General features: G+C 37.8%; 1 protein-coding gene and 1 pseudogene across 4 annotated transcripts in view; both read left to right on the forward strand.

The window, feature by feature from the left end:
- The window catches only part of PTPN4 (protein tyrosine phosphatase, non-receptor type 4), a 190,748-nt gene that overhangs the window by 139,256 nt on the left and 28,101 nt on the right, over positions 1 to 23,391 (forward strand). For all 4 annotated transcript variants that reach the window (XM_027562478.1, XM_027562489.1, XM_027562499.1 and 1 more), the window contains 7 exons: positions 8,497 to 8,656; positions 11,564 to 11,647; positions 11,739 to 11,795; positions 17,987 to 18,143; positions 21,905 to 22,071; positions 22,937 to 23,027; positions 23,112 to 23,173. In XM_027562478.1, the coding sequence (XP_027418279.1) occupies positions 8,497 to 8,656; positions 11,564 to 11,647; positions 11,739 to 11,795; positions 17,987 to 18,143; positions 21,905 to 22,071; positions 22,937 to 23,027; positions 23,112 to 23,173 (778 nt within the window). The remainder of the gene's footprint in view (positions 1 to 8,496; positions 8,657 to 11,563; positions 11,648 to 11,738; positions 11,796 to 17,986; positions 18,144 to 21,904; positions 22,072 to 22,936; positions 23,028 to 23,111; positions 23,174 to 23,391) is intronic.
- Positions 3,585 to 8,188, forward strand: LOC113905357 (annotated as a pseudogene).

Consider the following 23,391-nt stretch of genomic DNA (forward strand, 5'->3'; position numbering starts at 1 on the left):
TGCCTGCTTCACAGGAGAAAATGCTATTAACTCACAGGTGTGTTTATTGTGGAAACAAATAGGAGGCTGTTTTATTGCTTAGAATAAAGTTACCATTTAAAGGCAGGGGTGATTGAAACTACATCCTACCATTTCCTTCCTTTCTTTAAATGTTCCACAGAAAATCAGACTATTTTTAGTTTGTAATTTTTCTAAGATAATCATTAGCCCTAAATTACTTTAAAAATAACAGATTTTTAAAAAAATAAATTCATACCACAATACCGATATGTAACAGGGAAGTTCAGTTATTTCTAAAAAGTAATCAGCAGAGCATGTGAATGCATAAATTTTATTTTTATTATGATACAGATTGCTAAAGGCTGCAATAGAGAACTGTTTTGACTGCAGAGTAAGCAAATCAAATCACTGCTGTTGTTGAAGCATTCATGAGGAAATTTAAAACTGACTGGATTGAAAGTCAGGAAAGTTTTTACTCACTTGGCTTGATTGACAATTTTAACAACTCTTTTGCTGCTGTGTTAGAATATGCCTGTAACAGCAAAGTGCACTTAAGTATAATATTTTCATTTTTTGCTCTTCACATAACATTTTCCAAAATGTCAGAGAATAAGATAAGCATATTATTGAAAGTTGGGCATTGGAACACTTACAGAATCACATTCCTGGTTCTCCTTTTTTCTTTAACATCCAAAAGTTAAGACGGGTGGTAATTTGTCCATAAATTTTTTATGTGGATAAAATTTGAACAGTATGTGTTTCAAGTCCTTGTTCCCATCTAGCCCCCACTTTGGATCATTTTAGGCAAGTTATTGGTTTCAGATATATCAAAAACCTTTGCATTAGGAATATATTATCAATTAAAGTAAATATGGATGTTGTTAGAGCCCTGGTCTTGTATTCTGTTCATTTTAAATATAAACAGTTTCTGGTAGAATTTAAGATGCTACCATTATAAGCAAAATGGAATGAAAGAAAATAGTCATGTTCAGCATTTGCTCTGACAAGGTCTGTTGAAGCCTCAGATACTAGTAGATAGGGTTGCTTAGTTTTTGTCTATCTTAAAAAGTGGCTTCTGAGCAGCATTTCATTTAAAGAAAAGGGTCCACTGCTACAGGTTTGCATGCATGCTAAGTTGCTTCAGTCATGTCCAACTCTTTGGGGCTCCATGGACTGTAAGACTGTCAGGCTTCTGTGTCCCTGGGTTCTCCAGACAAGAATACTGGAGTGGGTTGCCATGGCCTTCTCTGGGGGATCTTCCCAACCCAGGGATCGAACCTTGGTCTCTGGCATGTGGGTTCTTTACTGCTAGCGCCACCTGGGAAGCCCTTAAAGTATGTGTACCATGTGTGCGTGCTACAGGTTAAGAAACCCCTGATTTAAATTAAGTTTCCTCCTGCTTTTTGCAGTTGTTTTCTTTGAGGTGCAACTATAACTTTGTGTTAAGAGCACAAGCTCTGGATTCAGACTGGGTTTAAAACTTGGTTCCACCACTTCTAATTTTGTGACCTTGGGTGAGTTGTTTTATCTCTGTAAGCCTTAATTTCCTTGTTTGTAAAAGCAGGACGATCATATCTACCTCATAGGACCTCTGTGAACATTTAATGAGATGCTTATTAGTAGTTCAGCAGGGGAAAATGTACTTAGTATATGTTAACTATAATAAATACAAATACATCTTTCATTTAATTTGAGGGGGGGCAGTGTATACCAGCAGCTTTTAAGTATATTATCAACCCTTTATCTGTCTGCATGTCTGAAGTATGGATATCCGGTTGAACACCATGAGGAATTCCCCAGATTCTCAACTTCATCATTCAGTTCCTAATCACCAGAGACTGCAGATTTCATAATTCTCAAATGTTAAATCTAGTTCCCTGAGCTATTCTCTCCTAGACTGCCCCATTCCAGTCTTGTCTAATGAGTCACTGTGTCTTTGTCCTACCTTTTCAATTCCTTTTGACTAGTCCTCAAAGCTTTGCTTTCCCTTTGCTTCTCTGAACTACTGGCACTGATCACTTTGCCTGCAGGCTCAGTGTAACCCAGCTCCCATGCCAGTCTTGATCCAGTCTAACCTGCAAATACTCAACTGCTCTAGGACAAGGAAATAAAAGAACCAAAGAAGGTTCGATGTAAGAGTCTTAAGTCGCGGGGCCTCAGAGGATTCACCACGTGAGATGCTGTACCTGTGAGAGCAGGACTAAGTGCAGGTGTAGGCTGTTTCACTGAAGTATGGTTACCTGCCATCCAGCTCCGGCAAAAGTCTCCAGGACTTGCATTTGGAAGTGAAGGTCGGAGACTTGGAGTTTGGTTGAAACCAGAAATCTCAGGTCTGCGACCTTGGTTCCGGACTAGATGCCTACTGATAAAATAATATGACATTTTCAAGTGTATTCTTCTGTTAATCATATCCTATGGAGAAGGAAATGGCAGCCCACGCCAGTATTCTTGCCTGGAGAATCCCAAGGACGAGGAGCCCAGCAGGCTACGGTTCATGGGGTCACAAGAGTCGGGCATGACTTAGCGACTAAACTACCACCACCAATCATATCCTGGGGAGTTTCTAAACACTTGAATTGTCTTGAGCATAAATTAGTAACCAGTCTGAAATGGTTATTTACTTTGAAATACTCTAAATGTTACTATAAATTAGCCAAAATATCAAGAAGCCTGAATTTTGAACCAGAATTTTGTCTGTATCTCACAGAAGTGTGGCAGGGGTAAATGCCTAATGAAGACAGGTGACACTAGTGATTGTAATTGAATGAGACAAGAGCTCCTGGTGTGTATCTTAAAAAATGAGAGTTTTAATGAAAAAGGAGCCATCATTTCTGTTGTTTGTATTAGTGTCTACCAAGAGTATGGTTTTTGTTTTCTACTCTTAACTTAGAATAAACTTTATACTTAAATATGTATGAAAGATGTATTGGTACGGTTAAACTTTTGGCAGCATTTTTTTTTAATTTACAGTTTTCAGGGTTTATCCTGTTTATTTTTATTTTTTATGAGTAATTATAATCATCTCTTTGAGATTATATTTTCTATACTGTCTGTATGACCAATTTTTTCCCCAGCTCCCATACTTAAAGCCAGCTGATTACTTCTCCTTGTAAGACCCCAGCCACAGCCCTGATCCCTCTTCTTACTTTGTTCCTATTTCCCAAGTCCTGTCTAAACTACCTGATAGTAGATGCTGGTCTTCCTGTAAGTTATAGATCCCTTCTTTCAGATGCTAGCTGTTATTCCTTGTAGGGCTTCGTTCCACTACACTGCCTGATTGTCCTTCCAGAGTATGTGATGTCTCTTCATTCTGTTTTCCTTGGCAGTTTTTGTTTGTTTTTGCTTTGGCCTAGAAATAGAAGCTTTTTAAAGAACTGGCCTATTTCATGATATTATTTCAAATGTATTATAATTTTAAATTACAATACATGGTTTACCTATGAAAGTCATCTTCCGGTGGAGGCTGACTTCCTGTTGCTAGAGGGAGGGTGGGAGTGGGGCGGCTGGCTCGTCCATGTGCGGTTTTGTGGGGCGGCCTGGGGCGGCCCCGGAGTGGCTGACCCTTTGCCTGCAGAGACCGGAGTCACGAGGCGGCCACCATGGCAGGGTCGGAGAGCCAGCTCAAGTACAAATACAGAGACCTAACTGTATGTGAAACTATTAACGTTATTACTTTATACAAAGATCTCAAACCTGTATTGGATTCATACGTTTTTAATGATGGTAGTTCCAGGGAACTAATGAACCTTACTGGAACAATTCCTGTGCCTTATAGAAGTAATACATAGAATATTCCAATCTGCCTGTGGCTGCTGGACACATATCCGTATAATCCCCCTATCTGTTTTGTTAAGCCTACTAGCTCAATGACTATTAAAACAGGAAAGCATGTGGATGCTAATGGTAAGATACGTCTTCCTTATCTACATGAATGGAAGCACCCACAGTCAGACTTACTGGGGCTTATTCAAGTCATGATTGTGGTGTTTGGAGATGAACCTCCAGTCTTCTCTCGTCCTACTGTTTCAGCATCCTATCCACCATACCAGGCAATAGGGCCACAAGATTCTTCCTACATGCCAGGTATGACAAGTGGGATTTCTGCATACCATCCGGGTACCCTCCCAATCCGAGTGGTTACCCAGGCTGTCCTTACCGACCTGGTGGTCAGTATCCTGCCACAACAAGTTCCTAGTACCCTTCCCAGCCTCCTGTGACCACTCTTGGTCCCAGTAGAGATGGCACAATCAGCAAGGACACTATCCAAGCCTCTCTCATCTCAGCAGTCAGTGACAGACTGAGATGGCGGATGAAGGAGGAAACGGATTGTGCCCAGGCAGAACTCAATGCCTTGAAACGAACAGAGGAAGACCTGAAAAAAGGTCACCAGAAACTCAAAGAGATGGTTACCCAAGAAGTAGCTGAGGTTGATAAAAACATAGAACTTTTGAGAAAGAACTCAGTTCTGCTCTGGAGAAAATGGAAAATCAATCTGAAAACAATGATATTGATGAAGTTATCATTCCCACAGCCCCACTATACAAACAGATCCTAAATCTGTATGCAGAGGAAAATGCTATTGAAGACACTATTTTTTACCTGGGAGAAGCTTTGAGGCAGGGAGTAACAGACCTAGACATCTTCCTAAAGCATGTACGTCTTCTGTCCCATAAACAGTTCCAGCTGAGGGCACTAACGCAGAAAGCAAGAAAGACTGCCGGTCTCAGTGACCTCTACTGACTTCTCTGATACCAGATGGAGATTGAACTTTTCTAAAGTATTCTTTTCTTCTCTTACTTTCTCTTATATTAGTAGGTGTCCCAAATAAGTTATTGCCGTTTATCATTCAAGTGTAAAATATTTTGAATCAATAATATGTTTTCTGTTTTCTTTTGGTAAAGACTGGCGTTTATTAATGCATTTTCTATCCTCTGTAAACTTTTTTTGAGCTGAATGTTGGGACTGACTATGCTAAATAAAATTTGTTGCTTTAAAAAAAAAGTCATCTTCCTAGATAATTGTTTAAGTAGTAGATTGACTGCATGTAATACTTCTGCATTAAATATGAACACGGAAGTTATTTCTTAAAATAAGATGAGTTAATATGGGTATGTTTTTAAAATGTAATTGATAGCTTTTGCCCAGAATAAGAATTTTAGGAGTCTGTGTTTATATTCTTAATTACTTTTATACACTGTAGAAAGATAGGTAGGTAGAAAGAAGAGAGAGTGAATGTTTGGTTATTGAAGTTGAAAAAATAGAAAGGGTAATTGCTACCAGGATTACTGGGAGAGCACATAATTAGTTTGTGAAAGTTCCCCAGACAAACTATAATAACCCTCTGCAATAATCAGACTTGTGGAGAGCCTATCTCACTCTCTGTGAAGTTACTTTAACAAAAAAGTTACATAAAACAATGAAAGACGACAGATAGTCCTATCCTGAAATCCAAAATTGTATTGTCTTTCCTCTCTGAGATCTTGCCTAGTCCTTCCAGCCTGCACTGTATTCTCCTTACCTTTTCTTTATAGAGTTTGACTCAAATCCCAACTCAGGTCAGTACACTTAAAGTCTCTTCCTTCCTGTGTCTTCTTGCAGACTCTGAATAAGTAAAGGAGAAGGTATATTCAGACACCCACCAAAGTGTGGGTGGGATTCATGTGGACTGGAATGCCCATGGTCACCTAAAGGCAGCAGCTATCACTTGGCTTTGTTCAGTTGTTAACAACTTGTAGTGCTGGTCCATTTTTTCCAGAGCTTCCAAGTTTTTCATTCTGGAAATCCAGATTTGTAATTTTTTAAATGTAGTCAACTCACAGTTTTACAGTGAACAGGCCAAATGTCTGTTAGCTAAAGTTGGCCCACAAGCCATGAATTTGCAGCCACTGTTCTTGGACAATAATTTCTAATCAAAATGAATGTTAGTTGTTTAGTTGTGTCTGACTCTTTGCGACCCAATGGACTATAGCCTGCCAGGCTCCTCTGTTCATGGAATTCTCCAGGCAAGAAGACTGGAGTGGGTTGCCATTTCCTTCTGTAGGTACTAATCAAAAGCATATAATAAAAATCACGTCTATAGTTTTTTTGGACTGTATACCCCTAGTCTCTAACCCCGGAAATGCAGATTCAGCAGTCAGCAGAGTGTCCCCTCTTGTAACTGAGTGCTGCTGCCGTGATGCCCCTGCCCACCAGGCATGGCTCACTTAGACACCGTGCTGCCTATCAGGTGTATGTTTGTCCCTGTTGTTTGTCTTGGCACTATGTTTAGACAGTTAGCTGAACCAAGGATAAAGAAAGTTGCTCTGACTCCATTCCCACCTGATCTTAACCTTATAGTCTTGCCAAGATCTTTAGTTTTAATATGAAATGCTTCCCAGGTGTGATAGCCATATGCAAAACTAAAAAAAAAGCTTCTCTTCACCTTCCCCACATGGTAATACTTAGTCCTAAAGAAGAGATGAGACCTATTGATTAATCCATGTGAGGTCCAGTGACTTCTGGTTTTCGTGAAGTCTTAGAGTATTTTGATAACTGCTTTTTAGAAATTTCATATCTGAGGCTCTGCCAAGGGTTGCCTACAGTTACCTGTCCTAATCCCCTACAGCAGGCCATAGTGGAAACATACATCTCTATTGTAATCTGTGAGGACATTTTCTTGGACCACCAGCCCTTGAATGTATTAGATCTCAGAGGCTTGAGTTCTTGGCAATTGAAATTAGCAGAATAAAAACTAGTATGTCTGGGACCTGGAGTCTCTAGCCATCAAGATAGACCTCAGAGAAGCTTTTGCTGAAATGGGGAGATATGCTCTCTGATGCAGTCTTTATAGACTTACCAGAATTTAGAGCATTTTGAGCCCTGAAGACTTCGATGTAGACCGCTGAGTGGTTGTTATTGTTAATCTGCGTATTTAGCAAGTATAATTTATACTAGATTAGAAGAGCTGTATTTTCTCTTAGGAGAAGTTAGATCATTCACTGTTAATCCTGGCTGACTACCTCTGCACTAAGCAGGTTTTAGTATCACTGCCATATCTACCACGTGTCTAGCAGCAAGTCTCAATAAGTTCACAGCTTCTCTACCAAGAGCAGCATGTCTCCAAGAGCCACTCTGGCAATAACCTGTGTGTCAGTTATCTTGGGCCAAATTATTCCATGGTAGCAGAGTCTCCCCACTCACAGTAACGTACAACAAGGGTTCTTCCTCCCTTACATTCCGTATACTCATGGATCACCTGTGGCTGTGCTCTATGTCATGATCATTTAAGGCTCAGACTGATAGCAGCCCCTGTTGGGACATGGCTGGTTTCCTGCCTGAGGGAAGAGAGAAACACAAACACAAATACTCCCTTCAGAAGTGGCTACTCATATTTCATTGCCCAGAGCACATCATATAGCCAGTCCTGATGTCAGCCAGGGAGGAGTGAAGGGTACAGTTCTGCTTCTTGCAGGCCTTGTAGATGTGCAGCATCTGTCTGTAGCCTGTCCTAATTACCACAGCAGCAGCCATGAGGTTGACACAGCAGCTGTCAACTCTCTCTCACCTGTCCTTAGGCAGTGGGATAAAAATTCTTTTATTTTCCCAAAGGATCTCCTGCGACCTCTGAGATAAATAAAAACCCCACTGATGGTCAGTTTTCCCCTTCCGGGTCCCTTCAAGTCCAAGACTTCTATGGACACAGGCTTTCTGGGGTCCAAGTTGAACCACTGGTTCCCCCTTCTGGCCTTTGTGAAAAACTCAACTTTTACTGCATGCACTGTGCTCCTTCCTAAAAGGTGTATTTTTAACCTTGAGGTTTCCCCTGTCAGAGTCAGCTCATCTGCTCCTGCTGCTTCTGCCTAAGGCATCTGCTTTCTAATGTTAATTGGGTTCTTGCATCCTCACCTAAAATCAGGTTTTCCAACACTGTCTTCTCTAGTTTTGTCTCCTCAGTGAACTCAGCACTCTTGCCCATTGTGTTCATCACTTCCATAGATTGCATTTTATTTCCAAATAAAATGGACAATCCCTTGATTTCTAAGGTGGCACCGAGTATCTGTGTTATAGCTTGGTATCTGTGCACAGCTTGGCTCTCAGTTATCTCTCTGCCTGCCCATAGAACTCCACTGAAGACCTTAGAAAGGGGTTTTTGGAAATGTATATACATTGTTATGGTAGATCAATAAATCTCTTCATAGGGGTATCCTTAAAGTTATTTTATTATTTATTATATAAACAATCTGTAGAATTGTTTACAGATTTGATAAATTAAGAAATTAGATTTATTACTTTAAACTTCAAAGTTAAGAAAGTTTTCATTAAACAGTGGCACTTGCAAATAAATATGGTATTCAAAGCTTGTCTCCTACTAGACATAGTAAATATCTGAGTTGCTTGACCCCAGCTTTTAAAATAACAATTCTGAAAAAAAAAAAAAAAAGTAAAATAAAATAAAATAACAATTCTGTAAGACAGCTTCCAAAATACTTAATTTTTTTCCCTTCTTTTCCTAACTAGATCACAAGAGACTCCTGGAGATGGGCAGCCTCCAGCTTTACCACCCAAACAATCAAAGAAAAACAGTTGGAGCCAGATTCATTATTCACATTCTCAACAAGATCTGGAAAACCATGTTAATGAAACATTTGATGTTCCATCGTCTCCTGAAAAATCTACTGTAAGTAGTTTCTTCAGATACTCACATTTCTTTGAAAATGTTTAATTGTAAATGAAATTTCTTTTGTACCCTAGCCTGTTTTATCTGTAAATTATATTACAGTACTTTCTCTTTTTCATCATATGTTTACTCATAACTTGTGCCATCATATAACCCAATTGTGGAATTTTCTTTTATCATCATTTATAAAACATTGCGCTAGAAGTTAATTTTTGACAGATTTGTTGGTTTCAGTCTTGCAAAGCACATTTCCAGAACAAATGCTGATAGCCTATTAAATATCATTAATTTTATTATATAATTAAGTGCAGCAACTTTATCATTTTAATCAACCTTTTGAAATTGAATGCAGGTCTTTGGAATATATAATTGCTGTGTTCTTCAAAATATATCCATGAGATATTTTAGTACTTTGTACCAAACAAAAATGGTAAATTTTTAGAATCCCCTGATTTGTGAATTTTCATTGCTTTTTCAAGTAGATGAATCAAAGGTCAGATTGTTGTTAATAAATTTTAAGGATACATTGTGTTTATGAAGAAGTATAGGACAGACAGAAATATGGGTGTATTTCAGGAAACTTAAAGGGATATCAAGGAATAAAATGAGATACAAGGAGAGGAGGCCCCACAGGAGGTGTGGGTGATGCCAAATGGCCTGTTGGCCATTGCTCACTTACCCTCTTGTTCTTCACCCATGATCCTCCCTCACTGTCTAAAAGTGAAAAGCCAGAGGCAGCCATTTAAAGTTCTCCCACACTTACTGTACCACCACAGACACATCATAGAGATCAAAATCCTTATTCAAAATGAACGACAACTTTAGTGCTACCTGTGTGGTGATTCCTATGTATCATTCATTGGTTCATAGTTAACTGAGGTCTTTCTTTACCTACTAAGGTAGGTAGTGGGCATACAAAGATAAATCAGACATTGTCCCTGCTGTTAAATAATCTACAGTCTAGTTTGTTTTTCCACTCAAGCAAAAATTACTTATTGAATACCTGCTCTGTGCCATGCATTGTTATGGGCTCTGGGAATATAGTAGAATAAAATTTAAAAAACTCTGCCTGCAAGGAACTTATATTCTAAGGATAAGGATGAGACGAGCTGTAAACAAATTAAATAAATTTATAGCCTATTAGATAAATGCTACAGAGACAAGGCAGAAAAGGGCTAGGAAATTTCCAGAGTGGAGTATTACAGTGTGAGCCAAGGATGAGTTTGGTGATAAACTACATGGATACTTGACAAGAGAGCAGATAAGCCCAGAGGACAACAGTGCAAAGACAGGGTGTGACTGATACTGTCAGAGGACACCAAGGGGGTCAGTGTGGCCAGAGCAGAATGAGCAAACTAGAAGGAACAGGAAAGGGCCAGATCCTAAATACCCGGTCTTGTAAAGGTTTTGTCCGGTCTCTAAGTGAGATTGGAAGCAAATGGACATAACGGAGGAGAGAAGCAATGTGCTGTCACTTAGGTTTTAATGGTTTCACTCTGGCTTTTATGTTGAGAAAAAATCAAAAGCAGGGTGGCAGTAGAGAAACTGGCCATGAGGTGTCATCCTGTTAAGCAGTGGTGATTGGACCAACATGGCTGTATTCTGGGTGGAGTTTTAGAGTAGAGCTGACACAGTCTGCTGATGGACTGGTTGTAGCGTACTAGGGAGAGATAATCAAGGATAATAGGAAGATTTGGGGCCTAAACAACTAGGAGGATGAAGTTGCCATTTGCTGGGACGTGAAAGGTTCCAGGTAGAACAGGTGTTGGGGGGAATATCGGGAGCTCGATAGGGGCACAATGATATGTCTACTAGGAATCCATTTAGAGACATGATTCTGGAGTTGAAGGGAGGGATTGAAGCTGAAGTTATAATGTTGAGAGTTGATGGCATGTAGACAGAATATTTAAAACCATGAGACAGGAAGTGTAGAGTATGCAGATTACCGTAATAAGAGATTCTGAAATTTTAGTCCTCCAAGCTATAAACATGAGGGAGATGGAAAGCAAAGGAAACTGAAAAGATGCAGACAAAATGGTAGGAAAGAAAACTAGCCAGCTAGCTGATGAGAAGAAGGTCACGGAGAGAGTAATCACCTGTGTCGGATGCTACTGGTGCATTGAGGAGGATGAGTTCTGTAATTAGAAGTGACTTGAGGGAATTCACAAGTATATAAATACAACTAATTCAGCTGTGGATTTAAGGGAAGATTTCCCAGAAATGATCATCTCAGACCTGTGTCTTGAAGGATAAGAAAGAATTAGCCAGATACTTACCTTAAAGAATAGGCATAAAACATTTAGTGAAAGAAGCCTGCTACAAATGACCATATATTGTGTAATTCTACATACATGAAACGTTCAGAATAGTCAAGTATGTATATATAGAGGGAGAGAAAATAGATGAGGGGTTGAATAGGACTTGGGGGATGGGGGCAAGCAGAGGGGTAGTGACTGATGATGGACACAGGGTTTCTTTGGGGGATGAGGAAAAGGTTCTAAAGTTAAATAGTAGGGGTGTTGGTACAATTTTGTCACTGTAGCAGAAATTTTTGAATTATACTTTCTGAATGGGTGAAGTGTAGTAAATTGTGTCTCAATGAAGCTGTTTTTAAAAAGCAGAGGGAATCATGAATTCATGTAAAACTTACAAATACTTGCTCTGTGCAAAGCTTTGAGCCAGGTTCTAGGGACACTGTGGTTAATTAATTAGGTAATTAATAAAGGCCCTGTTACTCTGGCGCCTATAGTCCAGTATACAGTGGTAAGGCAAGAGAGAAATTTGAATTATGATTCTTTATACACTTTAGATAATATCAACATACACAAAGCATGCTTCCTGTATATCTGAAAGTAAGTAGCCTATAAATGAAGAGAATGATGAGTCATCTATTTTTGTCTTTTTAAGCCTAACGGTGGTATTCCACATGATAATCTCGTTCTAATCAGAATGAAACCTGATGAAAATGGGAGGTTTGGATTCAATGTAAAGGTAACTTAGAATTTGTATTGCACTTATCTTTTAAATAAGGTGTTTCTATATCTGTTATGCTGACTAATGCTTGATTTACTCTAATGTGAAGGGAGGATGTGACCAGAAGATGCCTGTGATCGTGTCCCGAGTTGCGCCAGGAACCCCTGTGAGTTCAACAGCCTTCTCAGTGATCCTAGCTTCAAAAATACATACTTATTTTCTTGGTATAAATAAAACAATGAAATGAATCATTTAATTTGTCAAGTATCACATGTTGTTTGCTGAATCTCCTAAATTGCTGAGAAGTTAATTTTTATTTCTTCCCTATCTTCTAGAACAGTTTTTCAAATACTTGTTTTTACAAAGACTCTAGATTCTATCAAAATAACCCCTCTAAATAGCAAAATGTAGACAGAGGTATAGTTTGTTTGCTTTTTCATTGACTTCTTTTTTCATTTAGAATCATTTATTTACATTATATTTGTCTACTTTCTGTTTAAAATATTTATTTGAAACTCTTTATTGTGAACATGCTAAGCAAAAGTAAAGAAAATACTGTATGTACCCATGATGATGAAAACCCCCCTGCCCCCCTGCCCTTTCTTTCAGCTTCAGCACTCATAAACTTTCTGCTTGTGAATCATAAGGACAATTCTTAATAAATTGTGGATACATCATTTTTATTGCTCATTATATAGTAAATACTGCTTTCAGATTCCCGTTTCTGTTGTTTATTCTGTTTAACTGCATTTTTCTTAAAAAACTTTGAGTCAGTACCCATTATCATTTAACTGTCTCTGTCCTGGGAAAGGTAGGAACCTGCAGCCTGAGAGAAAGAGACCAGTTATGGGATTTTGGTGCTTTGCAGCAACCTCAAAGTTGATTTGAAGATCACAGTCAAGATTGATCAAGGATATCATGATATATAGTTTTGGTTCTGGTTTTTAAGAACTTGTTGATTGCAAATAACAGAGTACTTGTGAAATTTTTGTTGTTGTTAAGTTGTGTCTGAGTCTTTGTGACCCCGTGGCCTATAGCACACTGTGAGCCTATGGACTGCAGCACTCCCTGTCCTTCACTGTGTCCTAGAGTCTGCTCAGATTCATGTCCATTGAGTCGGTGATCCTGTCTAACCATCTCATCCTCTGTCACCCCCTTCTCCTCTTTAATTGTTCCCAGCATCAGGGTCCTTTCCAGTGAGTCGGCTCTTTGCGTCAGGTGGCCAAAGTATTGGAGCTTCAGCATCAGTCCTTTCAATAAATATTCAGGGTTGATTTCCTTTAGGATTGACTGGTTTGATCGCCTTACAGTTCAAGGGACTCTCAAAAGTAATCTCCAGCACCATAATTTGAAAGTATCAATTCTTTGGTGATTCCAAAATCTCTACTGAGTAGAAATTGTGTAGCAGCCTTCTTTATGATTCAACTCTCATATCCATACGTGACTATTGAAAAAAACCATAGCTTTGACTATGTGGACCTTTATCAGCAAACTGATGTCTAGGGTTTTGAATACACCATCTAGGGTGTACACCATCTAGGGTTTGTCATAGCTTTCCTTCCAAGGAGCAGGTATCTTTTAATTTTATGGCTGCAGTAATTTTGGAGCCCAAGAAAATAAAGTCTGTCACTGCATACCCCTGGCTTAATTATAAATACAAAATTTTTCGTACAGCTGTAGAGGTGTATCACAAAACCCCAAGACAGGAATATAATCAGACTTCTAGAAAGAATTTTACAAATCATCAGAACTACTTTTCATGTCCATTTCTTTTTTTGTGAATTTTTCTTTCTCGGTGTAAACCGGTCTGTACTGGAATCAGCTTAATCTCTCAAGCTACAATAAAATACATTCTAAATGAAAAGTGTACTTAGTAGCAGCTTCAAGCCAAGTTCCTGTAACATTAGCACCACAGACACACTCTTTGTTTAGATATGATGGTGACTCCAAAATTTCAACTAAATAGAAACTGTGTAGCTGCCACTATTATGTCCCTCAGTTCTTTTGAAGGGATGTGCCTACCAGCAACTTCTGGGTTTGTATTTTATGTAACCAGCTCAGCACCCCAGAGTCATTAGACTCCTCACTCTAAATTATAGACTCAGAGGAAGCAAAACCTCATAGATTCAGCTTGGATCAAATGTCCTGTTTTAAACAAATCCCTTGTGATCAGAAGTGACAAGACAGGGATGTGATGTATAAAATAAACTTACTACACATGTGAAAGATAAGGGAAGTAGTCCAAAATTATTTGTTTAGTATGTATAGGAAAATATGTATTGGGGGACAGGGCTACTGCAAGATGAGGTGAGAGGTGGCTGTATTCTCATTTATCAAGTAGAAAGATAATGTCTAAAATAAAAACTAAAAAATGAAATTGCAAAGTTACATAGTGATACTAAGGTAAATACAAAAGCTGTAGCTAAAATGTTGAAACTAGTTGCCTCAAATGAGGTGGTGGGGGGATGAGGGGAGCATAGGGAAGAATGCAGAAAATGGTTTCTTGTCCTAATAATCTTACAGACCAAGTCAGCTTTTTAAACTGTGCAGTGTATAGCTTTCCCCAGTACAAAAGTTTTAACTAAAAGTCAAATATATGTCTTTTGACCTGATAATTCTACTTTTAAAAATTACCTCTTATGAAACAGAACATAGGATACACAACAATGTTCATTGTAGTTTGTGAAAATTAAAATTGGAGGGAAGATCAAAATGTACATCATTAGAGCTGACTAAATAAATTATGCTTTGGTTTGTGGCTATTGAAATAATAGATGATGTAGTATTATGTAAGTATGGAAAGGTTTTCGTAAGATAGTATTTTGAAAAATATTTTACAATGGAATACTACTCAGCTATAAAAAGAATGAAATAATGCTATTTGCAGCAATGTGAATGGACCTAGAGATTATCAAACTGAGTGAAGTCAATCAGACAGAAAAAGACAAATATTATATGGTATTATTTATATGTAGAATCTAAAGATAATACAAATAAATTTATTTATAAAACAGAGACAGACTCAGAGACATAAAAAGGAAACTTATGGTTACCAAAGAGGGAAGAGGCTAGGAGGGGTGAGTTAGGAGTTCAGGATTAACAGATACACACCACGTATATAAATGGTTAAGTAGCAAGGATTTACTTTCATTGCACAGGGAACTATATTCAATGTCTTGTAATAACCTGTAATGGAAAAGAACTGAAAGACATACCTGTATTAATATGTATAACTGAATCACTTACCTGTACTTCTGAGACTAACACAATATTGTAAATCAACTAAATGAAAATACATATTATAATTTCATATGTGTTTTATCCAGTTTTTTTAATTGAGTTATGTTTTAAAAATCTGGAAACATGCTGAAATCGTTAACAGTATTTCACTGTGGTGGTGGAATTACTGATATTTATCTCTTGCTTCCTTTTTTTAATTGTCTGAATCATGATGGTGAGCATGTATTGCCCTTACAATTAGGAAAGAAATCTTTTTTTATTTGTATGCCAGGTAAAGTCATAAAACAAATATTGATTTTTTCTGAGCAGTGAACGTGGATAGTTTGCAATTCAGTCAAGGATGTTCAGGGAGCACTCTATAGACAGGTTAATTTCCAAACAGAACTGTATAATTCTAAATTTTTTTTAGGCTATACAGATTACTATATTGGTAATTTTTCCTTTCTGCCAGAACGATGTTCTGTAAATAGTGGCTGACTTTAGAATCAGTTAAATAAATAACAAAATAAATATTATTAACTTAGAGACCATTACAGTGTTTAGAAACCTCATTTTAGGTGATTGGTAGAAAAGGGCAGTGTTTAAAATAGTTTAATGTCATTTTCTCTATTGGACACCTTTTGAAACAGAGTAATTTTCAAGTTATTTCCAAGCCTGGCGTGCTGCAGTCCATGGGTTTGCAAAGAGTCAAACATGACTTCGTGACTGAACAACAGCAATTTCCAAAGTCGTGTATTTCTTCCTGTCTGATCATATTCAAGCCAATAGCTGTTGTCCCAGCAAAATTCATCTGATGTAGACTCCAAATCAGAATGAAATGCAAGTAAGAAATTATACCTGACAAAGAGCAGAAGATGATTAAGTGTAAGAGGGTTCCCTTCAGTTATAATAGGTAACTAGTAGTGTGCTATAACATGCCGAGAAATAGAGAAAGAGCACCTCAAGGGAATGGTCTGAACCTTAATTTTGAATTTTCCCGGTTTTAATTCTTTACATTGAAATATCTCGTTTTTTAAATTTTACAACTATGCATAATTAAAATAGATACCTGTTCCATTTTCAGAATTTCAGGTGTCTAAAATCACACATTTCATAAGCAGCAGTGGAAGAACCTGACTTCTGGATCAGTGCTCTTTCTATTAATGACAGTACCTTGTTGGATTTCGTTGACTTTGTGTTATATAGTGAGTTTAGTCCTGCTTCCATCTTTCAAGCCTTTGCCACAGCCCTTTCTGTAAGGCCCAGCCCCATCATCCTGCAAACTTAATTCTGTTGTATTCTCATTACTGTATTCCTGGAACAGGCTGTCCATATTTCTGTTGGTTTCTTTTACCTTATTTACTTGTTTGTTTTCGCACAGTGGTGCAGGGCTATAAATATAACCATATGGCCTGAACCCGTACTGAGTCAGTGGGGAAAATTGTGTTTTTTTCCATGACCTTTAAATTTTTTATCAAAACGTTAAAATTTCTGATGCTTTCTTTTTTAAACGTATTGGGAAATGAAGAAATAATAAACTAATACTGATTTATTATCCTGTAATTCAGAACATTAGAAACATTGAGAATCAAAGTATTTTATTTCTTTGTGAAAACTTACCAAAGGTAATTTGTGAACAGTGCTTTTCTTTTTCTTGTCATATACCCTAAATTACAGGGTGAGCGTTTTTCCTTATTTATCTCAACAAATAGTGATAATTCTATCTAAGTTTGGATCCCACTTCCCCTTGCCCTTTGCACTTTCAGTGATATGAAATATCTTCCAGGACTTCCTGGATTGAGTTTTTGTTTTTTAAAGATCTGTCCATTTTTATTTCCTCTCAATTTTTTATTTTTATTTTTTGCCACACTGTGGCATGTGGGATGGTATTTTCCTGACCAGGGATAGAACCTACACCCCCTGCATTGGATGTGTGGAGTCTTAACCACTGGACCGCCAGGGAAGTCCCAAGAAGTTTCTTGCCAGCATCACTTCCTTGGACATCTTCATCCTTCTTGTCACAGCCACTTTCATCATTTGTGAAAGTTCATCTTCTCTAAATAAGTTCTTCTCTCTAATAAGTTCATCTTCTCTAAATTCCTTTCTCTGCATATCTAGGGTCTCTCAAACAATAGAAATGTTGATATTTACATAGTCAGTTACTTCTATAACTCCATTTATGTTCACTTTGAATTTCACCTTCAGCACTGTCCCTTTTTGTTTCTTTGCTGCTCTCGTAACTTTTTGGCCAGTTACTCCTTACTCAAAATGGGTTTATCTTTGGGAGACAAGGAGACCACACAAGTACCTGCTTTGCTATCTCCATATGAACTGAGTAACTGATGCATAACAACAAGCCATCAGTACATTTGGAAAGAAGGGATGTGATTGGTCATTGATCATGCTGCATATTTATGATTTATATAGTGATTTTTGGACTGTCGGGCTAACAGCGAGTTTTGAATTTTATGCAGTTACTTGTAATTTATGCAGTAACTGAAATTCGCACCATGTTAGGAGTTTGGTGTTATTTAACTCAACTGTGCAACTGAAATTTGTATGTATCTGGACAGTGCAAAGTGAGAGCTACCTTGATCTATGCACTTGAGAGCATTAGTCTTACTTGTATGTCTGGAATTGTACTAGGGCATCAGGGGGAAAATTATTAATAAAGAAGGAAAAAAAGGATGTCTTTATAGGAAAGTGAGTTTTGTTTTTAATTTCTTATTGTTTGCACTGAGTTTTCATTGCTGCATGCAGGCTTTCTCTAGTTGCTGCAAGCAGGGGCTACTCTAGTTGTACATGGGCTTCTCATTTTGGTGGCTTCTCTGGTTGCGGAGCACAGGCTCTGGAGCACAGACTCAGTAGTTGTGGTGCCCAGGCTTAGCTGCCCCATCTTCCTGGACCAGGGATTGAACCTGTGTCCCCTGCATTGGCAGATGAATTGTTCACCACTGGACCACCAGGGAGGTCTGAAAGTGAGTTTTCTATTTCTGTTTTTTTAATAGATGAGTGAATGGATAGATGATTTCAGTATGTAATTTTATTTCTGCTCTGGAGTCTATAAAAGTAAATTGCTGTTCCTTACTTCCAGAAAGCTACATGTGAATTTGAAACCTTCTTTGCATCCCTTGACAGGCTGACCTGTGTGTCCCTCGATTGAATGAAGGGGACCAAGTGGTACTGATCAACGGTCAGGACATTGCAGAGCACACCCACGACCAGGTGGTCTTGCTGATCAAAGCGAGCTGTGAGAGACATTCTGGGGAGTTGGTCCTTCTAGTTCGTCCTAACGGTGGGTACTCTATGATTTACTGCATGTTTTTAATAATTCCCTCATGTTTATTACTAGACACAGCAGCTAGAGTGGACTTCTTAGAACTTGGTCACACCAGACTGACCTGTGGCTTCCATTCAGAGAGGTGGTTGTTTAGTCGCTAAGTCATGCCCAATTCTTTTGAGACCCCATGGACTGTAGCCCACCAGGCTCCTTTGTTAATGGGATTTTCTAGGCAAGAATATTGGAGTGGTTTGCCATTTCCTTCTCCAGGGGATCTTCCCAGCCCAGGAATCGAACCCATGTTTCCTGAATTGGTAGGTGGATTTTTTTTAACCACTGAGCCACCAGAGAACTGTTCACATGTAGAGTCAAATGCAAATTTTCAGCCACCTTGCCTGCCCCTCTGCCTTCCTCACTCTCTTGTTGTCTGTAATGGCCTTCTTGGTGGTCCTTCTGCTTAAAGCACTCCTCTTGACGTTTGTACAGTGTATACCTTCACATCGTTCAGGGCTCTGCTGAGATGTCAGCCTCAGGAAGTTCTCTCCAGACCACCATGACTGAAATTGCCTCTCTCACCCCCAAGGTGCTCAAGGAGTCCTAGGTACTCAGATATACTTGCTGTTCCACCTGTAGAAAACCAACAAGCTAGAGTTTAGTTTCCATGACAGCCTCAAGAATATCCTGCCATGTGTGGAGTGCTCAGTGGCTCCTGAAGCAGTTCATTCCCCCTGTGGACAGTGTGAAATTATTAATTGACCTAAAAGTCCATCTTCCTTCAATCCCAGTGTTTCTAGTGCTGTCTCTTTGTGCTATGCAGTATGCAGACTAAACATAATACAGATAAGTTCAATCCCTCATCAGTGTTTTGCAGTGAGTTTTACTAGAAGCTGTCCTTTTTTTTTCTTTTCCAGTTATACAATCCCAGGTCCTTCAACCTGTGTTCATAATGGCATAGTTTCAAGTTTCCTCAACATTAATCATTCTCCTCTGAGAAAAAATTCTTAAGTGCCTGTACTATCTAGTGTTAGACATATTCTTCTAGTTTTGTTCTGAACAGTTTATTGTTAATCATAGTTTTAGTCAGAAGAGTAATTATTGGTTAATGTCACATTGTTAGTTGCTGACTACATACCATAAGGAGCAAAATGTAATTAGAAATATCTACTCCCCTACACACCCATTTTGCCTCTTGGGTACAGACATTTTCATTTTATCTTCTCTACAGGCAGACCTTGGAGATATTGCAGTTTCAGTTCCAGACCATCACAATAAATATCACAGTAAATAAATAAAATACTACAATAAAGCAAGTCACATATTTTTTTTATTTCTCAGTACATATAAAAGTTTTGTTGATACTATGCTGTAGTCTGTTAAGTATGTAATGTACATACCTTAATTTAAAAATACTTTATTGCTAAAAATTGCTATCATCATCTGAACCTTCAGGGAGTCATAATCTTTTTTGAAATACTAAATCAAAGATCATTGATCATAGAGCACTATAACAAATATAATAAAAACAAAAAGTTTGAAATTTATTGGGAGAATTACAAAAATATGAGAGACATAAAGTAACAAATGCTGCTTGAAAAGTGATACCAGTAGGCTTGCTCAACACAGAATTGCCATACACCTTCAATTTGTTTAAAAAAAAAAAAAAATTAGCTTTCTAGGAAAATTTAGAAGACTTCAACAGAATGTTACATTTTTGACTTTTAAAGGAACTCATTTATTTAGATTGGATATTTTTAGGCATTTTCTGTCACATAAAGCAACTTAATTTTCATACTAAGAGTTGTCTCTGAATTTGATTATTTTTTTCAATTTTCTCTTGATAACAGATCCTGGAGAACTTAATAATCATATTAGCTAATAATTCTTAAATGCTTTCCATAGACCTGGCTCTTTCATACCTTCTCATTTAATGTTTACAGCCATCCAGTGAGACAAGTGAATTAACATCGTATTATAGTTGAAGACATTTATTCACGAAGACGTTCATTACCTGCTTGCAAATTCATGACTAGTACAGAGAGAGAATATGAACAAAAGTCTATATAATGGAAAAGGCATGGTCATTTTGCAACTCCAAGTTACTCCATTTATACTTTAGGAGAGGAACCCACCTGGTACCTACTTCTTTTGGCAAATATCTTTCTAATACTGTTTTATCATTAAAATCTGGACCAGGATTCACTTTCAGTGCAGGTGTCATATCCATTTAAAAAAAAAAAATAATGTATAATCAAAAATTTAAATTATGTTTGTCAAAAATATCAGAAAAGGACTTCCCTGGTGGTCTACTGGTTAAGAGTCTGCCTGCCAGTGCAGGGGCCATGGGTTGAATCCCTGGTCCGAAAGATTCCACATGCTGCAGAGCAACTAAGCCCATGTGCCACAGCCACTGAGCCTGCGCTCTAGAGCCTGAGAGCTTAGAACTCATGCTCTGCAACAGGAGAAGCCACTGCAGTGAGAACCCTATGCACCACAACCAGAGAGAGCCCACAGGCATCAATGAAGACCCAGCACAGCCGTAATCAATTAATTAGTTAAAAATATCAGAAAATAAGAGCTTGTTTTTCCTGGTCTTTTCCTCTTTAAATCTTATTTCTTCTTAGACAAAACGCATTCATATCTTTTTGTCTTTGCATTCTTCATTTCAGAAATCTGTTCTTCTCAAAAATGCATTTGTATCTGAGCGGGAACAAAGCCTCTTAAAGGCAGGAGCTTGACTCTGTCCTTTAGAAGGTTCTGTCCTTCTTCAGCTCTGCTGCCCCCATGGGGGTCAGGATTCTGCAGGACCAAGGGTGCATGCAAGCCAGCATCTATGGCCTCTCCTTCCTTTCTAGACCACTTTTTTTCAACTCTCAGTTCTCTGACCAAATAGCTCTGAGCCTGCTTCCTGGGTTTTTGTGGCCAGTTTTCCCAGGTCCGTTCTCCCAAGGGTTGGTGACAGGATATAGGCCAATAAGGTATCATAAGAAGCAGTTTCCACAGGAGTGTAGACTGAGCTTCTGTGTGGACTGAGATGTTGTTCATGGTATGTTTATAGGCCCCTGAATTACAGGGTGAAGCTGAGGGTGGAAAGAAGAGGAGGGCAGGCTGAGACTGGGCTAAGGATTACAGCCTAGAGTTTGGCTCTCCTCACTCCCATGACTATGAATTCTGGCCTAGAATTCTCCTTGGAAATTTGGTTTCCTGGGACTTCCCAGTGGTCCAGTGGTTAGAACGCCACACTCCCAAGGCAGAAGAGGGCCTGGTTTCCATCCCTGGTCAGGGAACTAGATCCCAAGTGCCTTACTTGTGCAGCCAAATAAAGAAATATATTAAAAAATAAAAAAAACTAGTCCTCTAAGTTGTTTAATAAATATGTCGAAAAACAACAATAGAACATATTTAGTGTAGCATTCTGTTCAGTTCATGTGTAACTCTTCCTGTCTACATGTGTGGTGGATAGGTCTCCATTGGTGCTGTTGCCCAAGATTCTACAGATTAAGGACAGATATGTTCAGAGCAGATCTTCTTGACATTCCTCTTTTTCTTACTGTCTCTGCAAGTTGCAGACATTTTCAGCAATAATGGCCAAGAACCCTTCTTTTCCCCAGAGGTACTTTTTCAACTCTACAACATTCTTGGCCCATATACAGTGACCCCAGACTCAGATCTGATGAGTGACAAATAAGTGAATATTTTTTTCACTTTAAATTAAATAATATCTGATAAATTCCTTTTGCCAGTTCATTAAGGTTTCCATATTGGTTTTGTGTTTGTAGCTGTGTATGATGTAGTGGAAGAAAAGCTAGAAAATGAGCCAGACTTCCAGTACATTCCTGAGAAAGCCCCTCTCGACAGTGTCCAACAGGATGACCACTCCCTGCGAGAGTCGATGATCCAGCTGGCTGAGGGCCTTATCACAGGAACAGTACTGACACAGTTTGATGTAAGTAACATGATATAGAAAAGGTGTTTGCCCATATTTTTTTATTAATTTCATGACTTCTTAACTGCCTAATCTAGTATCAGTTATAATGTATTAATAAAATATTACTGAGAAATATTGGCAAAAAGAGCTGTAAAGTGTAAAGTTTTAAAAATTACTCCCCAAATTCTAGCTGTGGTTTCACTAATAGGTATCAGTTTAAAAGAGGGAGAAAATATTTTATAGGTCTATGTCATCAAACAACATTTTTTTCTATAATTAAATAGCTGTTTTTATGAAAGGCTGCAGATGAAGATAGACTATTATAGACTTAAAAATCCTGAATTAAAGAATAGTTTTTGTGCCTTGTCATATTTAATCCTTCTCTAATTTTTTTCAACATAGTTAGCCATCATTAATATCTGTTGCTCTGGAGTATATGTTATAGATAAATGATGATAAAATATTTAGGGCACATCAGTTTTCCTTTTAAACACCTCTAAATGAATGCTACCTAAATGGGAAGAAAAATCTAACAAAGAGTGGATATATGTTAAAAAAGAAATAAAGGAGTACCTTTAAATATAAAATAAATGAAATAAATATTTCCTATAGATTTGCTATTTAAAACTTCAGGTACTCTTTCTGTAAGCAAAATTGTTTTTACATGTTTTACCATTTTTCAAAATGTTTATAATTCAAATTAGAAATTTTGCAGAATTCAGCTTTGCAAACCTGGTTTAATACTTTACTAACCTAAGATACATCATTGTATAGATGAGGTATTCCAAGGTAAAAACCCATTTCTTGATAGCATAGAATCAAGTCTAAAAAAGTAAAAACTCTCGATGGCTTTCTGAACCTGTCTTGTACTTTCTTTTTTTAGCAACTATATCGGAAAAAGCCTGGAATGACAATGTGTTGTGCCAAATTACCTCAGAACATTTCCAAAAATAGATACAGAGATATTTCGCCTTGTAAGTATCTATTTTCTTTGTGTGTTAAGTTTAATCTTCTTAACATAACTTTATTAAAATATTCTTTCTTTTAAATTTTTTCAGATGATGCTACACGGGTCATTTTAAAGGGTAATGAAGACTATATCAATGCAAATTATATAAATGTAAGTTTTTTTTTTAATTATACCTTTGTCGTTTATAATAAGAGGGGCTGATCTAAACTTTGAGGTTTGTTCTTGAATCCATAATTAATGAGGATCAACTTTACTTTGTACCTGTGATGAGGACTTTTTTAAAAAGTTGATTTGTTTCTTAATTGAAGGATAATTGCTTTACAGAATTTTGTTGTTTTCTGTCAAACCTCAACATGAATCAGCTGTAA

This window comes from Bos indicus x Bos taurus, chromosome 2 (assembly GCF_003369695.1).
Source record: "Bos indicus x Bos taurus breed Angus x Brahman F1 hybrid chromosome 2, Bos_hybrid_MaternalHap_v2.0, whole genome shotgun sequence".
In the NCBI taxonomy this organism is placed as follows: domain Eukaryota; kingdom Metazoa; phylum Chordata; class Mammalia; order Artiodactyla; family Bovidae; genus Bos; species Bos indicus x Bos taurus.